Source organism: Corvus moneduloides, chromosome 5, assembly GCF_009650955.1.
Source record: "Corvus moneduloides isolate bCorMon1 chromosome 5, bCorMon1.pri, whole genome shotgun sequence".
Taxonomy (NCBI): Eukaryota; Metazoa; Chordata; class Aves; order Passeriformes; family Corvidae; genus Corvus; species Corvus moneduloides.
The window spans coordinates 36,221,569-36,233,750 of NC_045480.1; the positions used below are offsets into that span (position 1 = coordinate 36,221,569).

Here is a 12,182-nt window from a genome sequence, read left to right on the forward strand (position 1 = left end):
ACTATAGAAATAGGACTTTTGATACTATCAATATAATAAACAGCAGCTTAAAGAAGAAAAATAAAAAAGTAGTAAAAGAGAAAATATTAATTTAAGCAATCCTTACTCTTTGTTGTCCTCCATACCAATCATCTTCATCAAACCAGTGGGAAATATAAGTCATCCAAGCCATGACAGAAGGCACAGTTGAAATAAAAAATACAGAACCGGAACACATATAAGTACAATGACTCCTGAGCTAAAATTTATTCAACACTACAACAAGCTACTCAAAGACCAGATCTGAAGTCTGTGGTATGATTTGAGATTAATAAGCTTTAAATTCAGAAATATATAATCTGATATAGTTTGAACAACAATTTAAATGTTCTATCTATTGGATTTTCTAATGGAAAACAAATCAATACTAGAACAATTAGGAGATTATATATTTCAGTATTTAAAACTAAAGCAGGCTAGTGCTTCCAGATTGATTTTGCTGTGTTTCTGAGCTCTAAAAATGAGGTGCTGTTTGAGTCATTCTTATCTCTCCTAAAAATTACTTTCTTTTTTTTCAAATGTACTGACTGTATGAAATGTAGTTCAGTGCACAAAAGCTTGTATTGAAATGTAAAATATTCTCAGAATCACAGGGAATGATTTGATTTGTTTTGGTTATGTAGGGAGTGGTTTCAACTGGCACAGTAGGAGGGGCTAAAATTATCACAAATGCCAGGCATCGGTTCAACATTTTTTTAAAGAGGGATTAAAAGGAAAAATAAATCTGCAACTCCATTGTTCATAGCCAGCAGAGCCTGAAGGGCTCAGCTGCAGCCACCAGCACTGGCTGAAAAATGTAAAAAGCCTAATTTAACTAATTCATCGGAATGAATCTGCTTCTTTTCTCCTCCTCAGAAGAGTTTCACATATCTGACCGCATTATTCCTTCTGCACCGAGTATCCTTTTCTAGTATGTTTCCAAGTTTCACATTAGATTTCACAGTGCATTATGCCAATGAAAATGAAAGGTAAAAAGAGGAATAAAAGCTGTACTATCACATTTCAGTACTGCAGCAACATACTCCATCAGCCGTGCTGTTTAGGAGACATTATCATACAAATCTTCCTGACTGCATGGTTACAGCAACTATCAAATCCTCAACAGAGACTAGGCAGACATAAAAAAACCCAGTTTCTTCAGAAGCCTAGAATCCAGACAACCTCTGCCTTTCTAACCTGACTTAACAAGCTGTTCCCCACAGTTTGTAATATAATAAATGCAAAAACTAAACACTGAAGTCCATTGTTTAAACAAGAAATCAACCAAGCAAACTAGGAAAAGAACAACTGGAAGTACCAGCTACTAACTGGTCAACATTATTTACCATTTCCACAGAGCAATTCTGTGTCATTACCTGCCCTACCCCAGAACATGCAGTTTCTATTAAAGGTACTGCATAGGCAAGCTACAGTCTCCAGGGGAATAAAGAAAAGCAGCAATACTTTTGGTTCCCAACCTCTTACTCAGAAATTCTGATATCCAAGGGAAAAAAAACAAACCAAAAATACAAGCCACACACGCAAAATCATAAATATTTAAATCAAGACACCCAGAAATAGGAAGCAGCGTTCCAAGATTGTCAGATTTTTTGTAGTTATACATTTCTCCATGCAAATGGATACAGACACAAGAATATACAGAAAAACTTCCTACAGTAGTGCTGAAATTTTTCAAATTACTTGCCCTTCAAGATTTCAGCTCAAACATTAAGTATGCAAAATGCACAGAATTGCATGGTCTCATAAACTGTATGAGAAACATATTACTAATTCAGTCACCTCTAATCATAGCGCTGAAGAAATCCCCAACCATAACCATGGTCTATGAGTAAACAATAAATTTGTTACTGATGTAACACTCTATGAACAAAAATTTTACAAACTGTTAAACAAAACATATCCACATTATTACTGCTTGTTACACATGAAAATCATGGTTTCAAGTGAATTGATACTTATCCATTGAGGAAAGTCTTTGCTTGCAGGTTGTTCTGTCTTTTTTATAAGGGCACATAGTATCATTGAGAATCTTGATCAAAGAATTACAAGCAGTTCAGTCGTAACAAACTTGTTTCTCTTTTTTGCCTGTAGCTGTTTCACCACCTCTGTGAACTGAGTCTTCTAGCCTCAATACCAGCCTGTCAGAACAATGAGTCTCTCAAGACAGACAAACACCGTGATTCACATTGAGTTTCAGTACCATCAGGGAAGCATGGGCTAAATGGATATGGATACTGTATTATCCTTTCAACAAACTGGTAATATCTTCAGCTCAAAAGTACAGATGCAATTAAAATCGCAGGATAGCAGATGGGAACTTAAACTGCTATAAAAGATCTGTTAAAATTACCTGAAATAAATTAAGAAATTTTGTGTTAAATTATAGATGAAAAACAAAGACAACAAAGACTGCAAATGCATTATGTGTCCATTACTTTTTTTTGCCTATTTCATTATTCATCTCCAAGTTCTGCAAAAACTATTATACTATAGTGTGCTGGTTTTGGCTAGGGTAGAGTTAATTTTCTTCCTAGTGGCTGGTATGGGGATGTGTTTTGGGTTTTGTGCTGAACAGAACTGACAACATAGATATTATAATTAATATAGATTACACAGAGTCAAGGCATTTTCTGGGGACGCGTGGGAAGCTGTAAGGCAATTTAGCCGGGACAGCTGACCCCAACTGACCAAAGGGATATTCCAGACCATACTACATCATGCTCAGTACATAAAGTAGGGGGAAGAAAGAGGCGGGGGATGAGGGGGGAGGGAGGGGGATTGGAGTTGGGCATTCAGGGTGATGGTGTTTATCTTCCCAAGTAACCACTGATGGGGCTCTGCTCTCCTGGAGATGGCTGAACACCAGCCAGTGAAAGAATTCCTCATTTAGCTTTGCTTGTGTGCATGGCTTTTGAGTACCCTATTAACCTGTCTTTATTTCAACCCATGAGTTCTCTGCCTTTTACCCCACAGAGTCTCTCCCTGATCCTGCTGGTGGGGGAGTGAGAGAGAGGCTGTGTGGGGCTTGGCTGCTGACTGGGGTTAAACCATGACATAAAGGTATAACAAAATGTATGTGTAGGACGAATAAAACTGTGAGTACTAAATATTATAATAAAAATATGAAAAATCTCAAAGCATTCCATCCCTTAAATTGCTGTAAATAATGTTACTATTATTAAATGTTTTACAAGTAACTTAGTATGCTCTTAAGCTGAAGTCCAGTTGGTACCTCCAGTTAAGTGTTCTTTGATCTCAATTTAAGGACAACAAAATGTACTGTGATAGATCAGACCAAAAGAGACATCTTCAAGGCATATACAGTCTTACAGTATATTGCCCAATAAATTTGTTTACAATATTCTAGAAGGAATAAAAAAAGACAAAATATACAATCAATTTGATGCAGAAACAATTGTTTAATTCTTGAGCTGACACAAGAAAATTGCATGAAGCTGCATCAGGGTACGTTCAGGTTAGACGCTATGAAAAGGTTCTTCACTGAGAGGTGTTCAGTCACTGGGACAGATTCCCCCAGAAGCTTTCATGTCACCAAACTTTTCAGATTTCACTGAGCATCTGGACAATGCAAGGAGCAGGAAGTTAGACTCGATCCTTACAGACTCCTTCAAATTTGAGATATACTACAATTCTGTGATCAAACGTGCTGCAGACATTTCACAGTCCTCCCTTTGGAACAAGGTACTCTCATTTTAGCTCATTTCAGATTGACTAGGAATAAATAAAAAAAAACTAAAACAATCAGAAGGAAAAAACGGAAGGGATGTGAAAGTTATGATGTTTTAGGGTACGAACATCACAATGTGTCATTTAAGTGCCGCACTACAATGGTCAAGAATTACAAAAAACCAAATACAACAGACCACTCCACCCCCCCAAAAAAAAATCATTAAAAAAAAAATCATTGGTTATGAAAGTTGATCTTCTGGACAGTCCAGTGCAGCTATCTGTTTATTATGAGAGCAAGCTACTACCTTGCTCTCTACAAAAGATATGACCTTAAGAATCTAGAAGGATGTAGGAGAGTATAGTGGCCCCAATCTCTATCCACTAAAAAACTGTACCTAAATACAACATATAGTTTACCTAGAAAAGAGAGGATAAAAGATTACATCTGAAAATAATATTCTATACTGCACTGGAATGAACAAACTGATGCTGCTCTCCCATGTTATCTGGCAATATCAGAAGTCAGCAATGCATTTCAGTTCTGAATAAACATTTTCAAGAAAGGATGAGAGGTAAGAAACCTCTATTTTGATCTTCCACTTTTACCACCAAATTTGCTGTTAATTAATAATTTGAAGTTGATGTACTGCAACAAATCAACCATGCACTTTTTTCCAAATATATCTTTAACCACTGTTTCTGTTTCTGCTTATTATATACAGAAATATTTAGAGATTTGTCTGTGTAATATCTATAAAAAGTCATGTTTGATACATTCTTGCCATAAATCAGTAGCATTATGTATGTTTCAAAATTAAGAATTATTTTCAATTAATTCAATTTTTACCTCAGAAATTTTTTTTTTTGATGTACCAAATTCTACGAGGAAACTCCCTGCCAATTCATGTAGACATAATTTCCTAATATGTTCTATCATAGATATAAAATTTATCTGCCTTAACTACTAAATTGCTAAAAATTAACATGCTATGCCTTTGCATTTTGAAGACACATAATTCATTATAGGAATGCCTTCATAACAAAAATACACAACAAATAACCCGAGGACAAAATATTTAAAAATTTCCTTAAATTTACACAAGTATAGAAATTCATTACTTTCATAATTTATATGCCATTATGCAAATTCATTACTCCAATATCAATAGTAAAGAAGTCAATTAAATAAAGTTTTATTTATTAACTAGTACTTTAAGAACCTTTACACTGAGAATACAAAGCATCGAATGATGCCAAATATCCTAAAATAAATCCTAAAATACAATGTTTAGAGTAAAGCTGTGCAAGAACCAATCATATGATAATGACACAGCAAACCTATACCTCAGATCAGTTAAGTATTAGACTTCCCTAGACTTCCCCTACCCCTACCAAGCTACGAATGGTACAGATATGGCAGGGCTCTAAATAGTTGTCCTTTTTTATCTTTTCCCCTCACTTCCTCTTTCACAACAAGGATTTATCAGGACAAGATGACATACAGGACAACCAGGCCACCTCACAGTGATTAGACTAAGCCATTAGTAACAGATGTGAAACTATCATCACCACCAGCTCTACATTGGGCTGAGACTTTCACACAACCTTCTCACAAGCTACTTTTAAGACTGAGCTTTATCAGTTTATGGAGGAGATTAAGCTTTAGCTACCAACAATAGCAGTGGATTGGTCTTGATCATGTATCTTCTTAAGGATGTTCCATAACTGGATTTTAAAAATAAAGTCAATTAATCTTTATAGTCTTTTTTTCTAAGAAAATAAATTAACACCTCTTCAGAAAAAAAATAAGTTTATATAAATATATATAGTACTACTTTTACTATGGCTTAGGAGATGCCATTCTAATTCTGTGAAGAATACATACAACATTTAAGAAATGGCAAAGTTAAATATCTCCAGTTGTGTACTTGGTCAAAAAAGACAAAAAGGGTACACAGTGTATTTACAGAGAAAAATTATAATCTCATTCATAAAACTACGTCTATACTGAAATACCTGTCTCAGTTTCATAATCAATACTTGTATAAAATTTGAATGTAGTCAACACTAAAGTGCCCCAGTTATGGTTTAACCTGGCAGGTAGCTAACTCCACATGGCCACTTGATAACTTTTTGGTCTGTCAGCAAACAGTTCATATGCCAAGAAACATATTGTATGTACTTTTTTGTATCATGATCACAGGATTTTATCTATGCCTTGCTAAGCCATTCCATTCTAACATAATCTTCAGATACACATTAGATTCTAATAAATTTAGATTATAATAGTGCAAGTCCCTGTCTGGAAATATAATGAACACATTAGAAAGTAAATATTGTAATTATATCAACTTTTTATACTATAGTTTGCTGATTTGGATGTTAAGATAAATATAAATTAAATTTATTAATTTTCCAAATTTGAACAAGTAGTTAAAGTTGGACATGCGCAAGAAAGAGTTGATTTTATTAGAAAAACAGATCAACTCCTGAAAAGTTTGTCTCCAATATAATGTTCTAAAACATGAGATTTTCTGCCCTAGGAATTTTTACAGAGCAGTCAGTTTAACAGGTTTGTTCAGACACTCCAGGGCCACTTGTGTCCGAATAACCATAAAGGCAAAGGAACCCTCAAAAAGTAAACATCACAATCAACCCCAAAATAAGAAACCCTTTAACTGTAAAAAGACTTCCCTTGATTCTCTGGGAAACCTGAATGGGATACAACTACATACCTCTTCACAGCCAGCAGTTAGGTAGAAGAGACGTGCTGTAGGTTAGCAACAAATGATTACAGAGCTCCTCTCAACACTAACCCCACACCTGACAGGGGAAGTCTCAATCTTTTTTTCCTGAAATCTAAATCAATGAATGAAACTGATTGCTGGGACCTGACATATCCTATTTCATTCCATCATTATCAGTCCTCCATCACAGGTATGTTCAGACAACAGGTAACAATTTGAAAAGAAAATTAAGAGAATGAAAATAGTGGAATTAATTTGTTCTCTTAGACCTTGATTTACCTATGTGGGGTAAAAAAATTAAATATAATCAACTCTACCATAAAACCTTCAAACTATTCTTTTGCCAGATTGAAAAAGAGAATACAGAAGGTTAAAACCAAAGAGATTACGTTTCATATTGTCAACAAACTAGGTCGTTTATGTCTATTAAGAAAGAGGTTAGAGAGCATGTTATTTAATGGTACAAGTAAATGTCAACAATTCTACCTAAGACAGAAACAAACTAGGTCTTAAAACATATAAGTCAAAGGGATGAGAGAAACGCTATATGTTGCCCCCCAAAGATGCCAATAGAGGTGGTGGGTTTTAAGAGACCATGAAATTGAGTACATATTATACAACTATAGAACATCAAACAGAATGGAATCAGTCAAAAGGAGAGATTGAGGAAAAAAACCCTTACAAAATCAGTCAAATATTGGATGTAATAAGCCATGGGAAAAGTATGAGCCACCAACAGGACACAGCCAGAAGAGATGTACAACATGTTAGGAAAGATATTGTCAACACAGAAGGAGGCCTAACACTGTCATACTGGTCATTTTTTGCTATATGTTTGGTTAGCACATTCAAGAGAGATGGATTTAGACATTTAAATACAGGGGTTTAAAAAATAATGAAACAAGGAAGTAATTATCAGATACAGAAGTGTTACTTGAATCAAGATATCATCCATGCTAAGCAGCTGGGTTCAAATTGGTCACATTGGCTAGAAGATAGGTAAAGGTTCCTGAACGTGAAGCAAATTTAGTCCATAGAAGCATTAAGAAACTTCATTAAGTACAGGAAAGGCTGTATTAACCTCATCAATATAAGACCTATAATACACAGCCCAAGAAAGAAATACTACACGAATCCTTTTCCACTGCAACAACTGCTTCTGAGAGCCTCTACCCTCATTAAATAGGAAATTAGATACTGAACAACAAATATAAAGATTCACCACTGCTGAAGATCTTAAAAATCACTATTTATCAACTTGTTTGCTTACACACAGTTTCACACATACAACTAAACAAAGTAGCCCAAGTGAGAAAATGTAAGCAAGACACTTAGCAGAGACAACAATGCAGTCAAGGTCATCAGCATAAATTAAAACACCACCAAAGACAGAACTGGAAGAGGCAAGTTTCTACACTTGAGACTGCCTCGAGAACTAATATATGATATTGTCAACATATTAAAAAAAAGTCAGCAAAGTTCTACAGGTCTTTACTGATAACCAAATAAATCCCACACAGGCTAGCAAAACCAAATTCTCCAACCAGTACTGGAACAGCATAAGGAATAAACTGCCCCAATGGACTCAGCCAAGATGTGCTTATAGGATGAAAGCAGGGAAAAGATTACTACAAAAGCTTCTTTCTCCAGTGCCCATAGTACAGCTCAGCTGCTACCATAAATAATGGCTAGCCTGGGTGATATGATGTCATCGAATTGCCTATACCCTACAGGGGAATTCACAGCTCTTGTAGTCACTTTCTGTAATTCAAATGTTATATTGATATTTACTTCTCTTCTTGTGCTGCATATGTTTTGCTTTATAGAACAAATTATGTCAGTTACACAACATCACCACCAGGACTTGCTGAAGTAACTCTTACTGGCCACATCAACTTTAATTTGCAGACTGCAGGAAGAGGAAATACTGCTTTCCATAAATTATCATCTCCTATTACCACTGTTAGAAATAAAATACTGAATTAAATGTACCATTAGGACTCACCAAGGACCTTCTTATGTTGTTCTTGCTATGTGGGAATTTTCCTCACAGCAGATGACCAAATGACAAGTTTATTGCTGTGTTATGGGTCCTTCAAATAGTCAGAGCTACTAAGAGTCCAAGATTTGGTATAATAGAACATACAAAATGTTGAAACTGAGGAAGAAGACTGTAGATATCTTGTTAGGGAGAATAATTAATAAGTGAACAAAAAATCAGTAAGTAAAACAATGGTCACATGGTATTTTAAATTTTTTGCATTATCTGTAGTCTTCCATGCATACTCCATATTACCTTTGTAAGTTCTTTGTATCACCATGTCTCCATATGAGTTACAACAATTTGCCAAAGATGACTACAATCTTAACTGAAGCTTTTGAACAGTTTTGATATGTAAAACATAAATAATGATAAGACAAAGTTATTTACAAAGTTTATGATTTGCGCAAGGTGCTTATTCTCTAACAGAAACCTTAAAATGTATCAGTAACTTATACAGTTGTGCCTGTAATTAGGAAAGAAATATCACAACATAAGTGTGTTTTCCCTATTTTAGGACCACAAAAAATCAGGAAGTTCAAAGATTCGGACCTTGAACTTATTTTAAAACAGTGAGAAATATGCCTTACCAGAAATAACTTAAAGCAAAAAAACTCTGTACTAAAGTTTGAAGAACATCTTACTATTCACCATATGTGTTTATTATCAGAATTCTTCCCCCATTACACTCTTATGAATAGCAGGTACCTGAATAATGTCATGGCAAACTTTTTAAATAAGGTACAAAACCAGAAGGCTCTACACTCCTACAAAAACCCCCTAGAATTAGTTAGAAAGAGACACAATGAACTTTCTAGCCCATGAAGTTCTTGAAAGACTAAGTGCATAGCAATCAGAAAGAGACTCTTGAAGCAACAGGGTTTAGGGCTCAAAAAGGACATTTCCAAGTATTTATTTTCTATATCATGCCATGGTTAAGCCCATTATTAAGAACAGTATGGTCTTTATAGATTCTAAAGTCCAGGATTATGTTCTTCACTGCAGCATTACAAGTAATTAAAGATCTTGCTCAGACTTTGATTTCACATCTGCCATCTTCAAGCCTCCAAAACAGTTTCTGTAATTGTTGCATGACGTCTATGTAAAGCAACATCTCTTAAGATATGAGAGGAAGTTACTGAATAGAAAAAAAACCGCTAAACTTATTTCTTCATTTGCAGAGTCTGCTGTCTTAAATTCACTTTCAGAAGCTTTGCTTACGTGGCTTATAGTTTGCTTTTGTACTTAAATGGTTTTCTTAATTCTCTAAGCTTGATTTTGTTTGCCCCTCCCACACTCGTCCCAACTGGGAGAAGCACTTATAGCATAAACAAGCCCAGAGTTCTCCCTCCCTACGGACGGCACGCGTTTGCAGCTTGCTTCTTTTAGAGATTGCTGCCTCCGCCTTTACTCTATCTTAAGTTCGTGTTTTCGCACAAGCAGGTTTGTAGAGAGATACACACACAGTAGGACAGTCCCCAAAACAGTGCAAAATCCCGACAATACCGTCAGACGATTCCTGGATGCTTCAGACACCGCCCGCAGCCCCGAGAGCTCCCCGGGTCCGCTCCGTCCCCAGAGCGCAGGTGAGCTCAGGGCGGCGCGGCCCGGCCGAGCCCCGTGCAACCTGCGCCCAACGCGGGCTGAGCCTCTCCCGGGCTGTAGGGCACCCCGCGGGGCGAGAAACGCCACGCCACGGCGGCCGCACCTCACCTCCCGGCCCGGCCCGGCCCGGCCGCCGAGCTCCCGCCCGCTCCCACGGGGGCGGATCCCGGCCCTCCCTCACCTGTCCTCCCGCAACGCCAAAAGCGGGGCCGCGACGCCGGGCACAGCGACGCCGGGCACAGCGAACCCGGGCACAGCGAACCCGGGCACAGCGATGCCGGGCACAGCGGCGCCGGGCACAGCGAACCCGGGCACAGCGATGCCGGGCACAGCGGCGCCGGGCACAGCGATGCCGGGCACAGCGATGCCGGGCACAGCGGCGCCGGGCACAGCGATGCCGGGCACAGCGAACCCGGGCACAGCGATGCCGGGCACAGCGATGCCGGGCACAGCAGCGCCGGGCACAGCGATGCCGGGCACAGCAGCGCCGGGCACCGGCGCCGTCTCCGGGCAACCCGCGCGCCCGCCCCCGCCGCGCTCATTGGCGCGCGCGCCGCGGCCGCGTTACCGAGCAACGCGCCGGCCGCACGCGCACGCCGCGCGCGCGGCCCTGGCCCGGCTGCTCGGAACGGGGGGCCCGGGCCGTGCGTGGTCACCGGCCCCGCCCGTGCTCCGCGGGCGCCTGTGTCCGGCGCTGGGCGGTGCGGCTCTTGGGTTAGGGGTTACTGCGGTAGTGCTCGCCTTGAAGGTCTCTTCCAGCCTAAGTGATGCTGTGATTGTGTGACTGTTCCATGCGAGTTCCCGGCTGGGGCGGCGGCCGGGGAGGGGAGGTTTCAGAGCTCGCGAGCCGCATTTCCCGTTACCGTGAGGGCACCAGAAAACAGCGCCGGGCGGGAAGGGCGGATTTTGCGCGCCCCGAGGATCTCCGGGAGTATTCTGATCCGCCCCCGGATGTCCCCGTTGTCAAACCAAGCACTGTAAGGTGACATGAATATTGACTCATTCAGCTGTAGCCGCACCTCGTTCTCAGAGACCGTGGTTCCATGCTGAGGGGCTGAAAGGAACTGCAGACTAATGCACTAATCCCATCAAACAGGAGTCACAAAACGCATGCCACCAGATCCCACTCCACCTGGACTTATCAGGTACATGCGTGGGTTTACGATTCACAGACATTTATAAGGCAACATCCACTTGTTTTTCTCTTAAACGTTTTCCCTCCTCCAGTGTTTGTGCAGCTGGATCGTGGCTTGCAGTGTGGAACGTGTTTAGTGAAAAGTATTTTTCCTTGAATTATATTTCAGACAGAAGAACTTCCTAGTCCAACTCAGTTTTTCAACATTGCTGTGTTTGTGTCGGTGTGATGCAAACAGCGGGAAGCTAGCCCGTGGACTGTGAAACTACAGTCCCAAAGATAGTTTTTGACTTCTTGCATTAAAGCTAACACAACCCACTGTACCTGATATGTATGCATGCTCAAATAAGAAAAAAATGTCTTTGTACCCTGTTCTCTGCAAAATCAATGTGTTGCTTGGGAAGATCTGTTTTACCATGTAATTCCTGACAGATTCTTCTTTAGCAGAGGGAATTCAGATGAGGTGGATAAGAAATCACTTTGTATGTTATTTACTGGGCAGAAAATTTATAATATACATCACCTGCCAGCAAAACTTTTCTTTAATTTGCTTCCTTCCTTAAAAAAAAATATGCTATGTTTTAACATAAATGATCTTGAAGATCATAGCCATCACACTTGGTCATAGCCCCAAGTACTATCTAGATTCTATATCCAACAACAGTAGTACAAGAAGTAGGTGCAGACTGAGTATGGAACAAAAGGCCCTAAAGTATTATACTTCAAGAAAAGCTTCTAGCAGAGGCAGATGCAAAAAATATAAGGAAATGTATTCTTTCCCTTTTGATATTGTATCTATTGGCAATTATAAACTATGAAATTCTTATACTAAATGTTGCATTCAGGTCATGGCTATGTATCCCCACATTTATGCACCATCCTAGACTTTTGGTCCTTAAAACATCCCACAACACTCAACACTATT

General features: G+C 39.1%; 1 protein-coding gene across 7 annotated transcripts in view; it reads right to left on the reverse strand.

Annotated features, from left to right (window-relative positions):
- WDR17 (WD repeat domain 17) overlaps positions 1-10,384 on the reverse strand; it is a 58,738-nt gene extending 48,354 nt beyond the window's left edge. Inside the window, exon 1 of one of the 7 annotated variants that reach the window (XM_032110360.1) lies at positions 10,024-10,162. Coding sequence is in view for 4 of the 7 variants with exons in the window: in XM_032110356.1 (XP_031966247.1) it covers positions 107-217 (111 nt within the window). In the remaining 3 variants the exon portion in view is untranslated. Of the gene's footprint in view, positions 1-106; positions 2,788-6,464; positions 7,086-10,023; positions 10,163-10,303 lie in introns of those variants that run through there. The other 6 variants (XM_032110357.1, XM_032110356.1, XM_032110355.1 and 3 more) reach the window with 6 other exon arrangements.
- Positions 10,385-12,182: the final 1,798 nt, after the last annotated feature.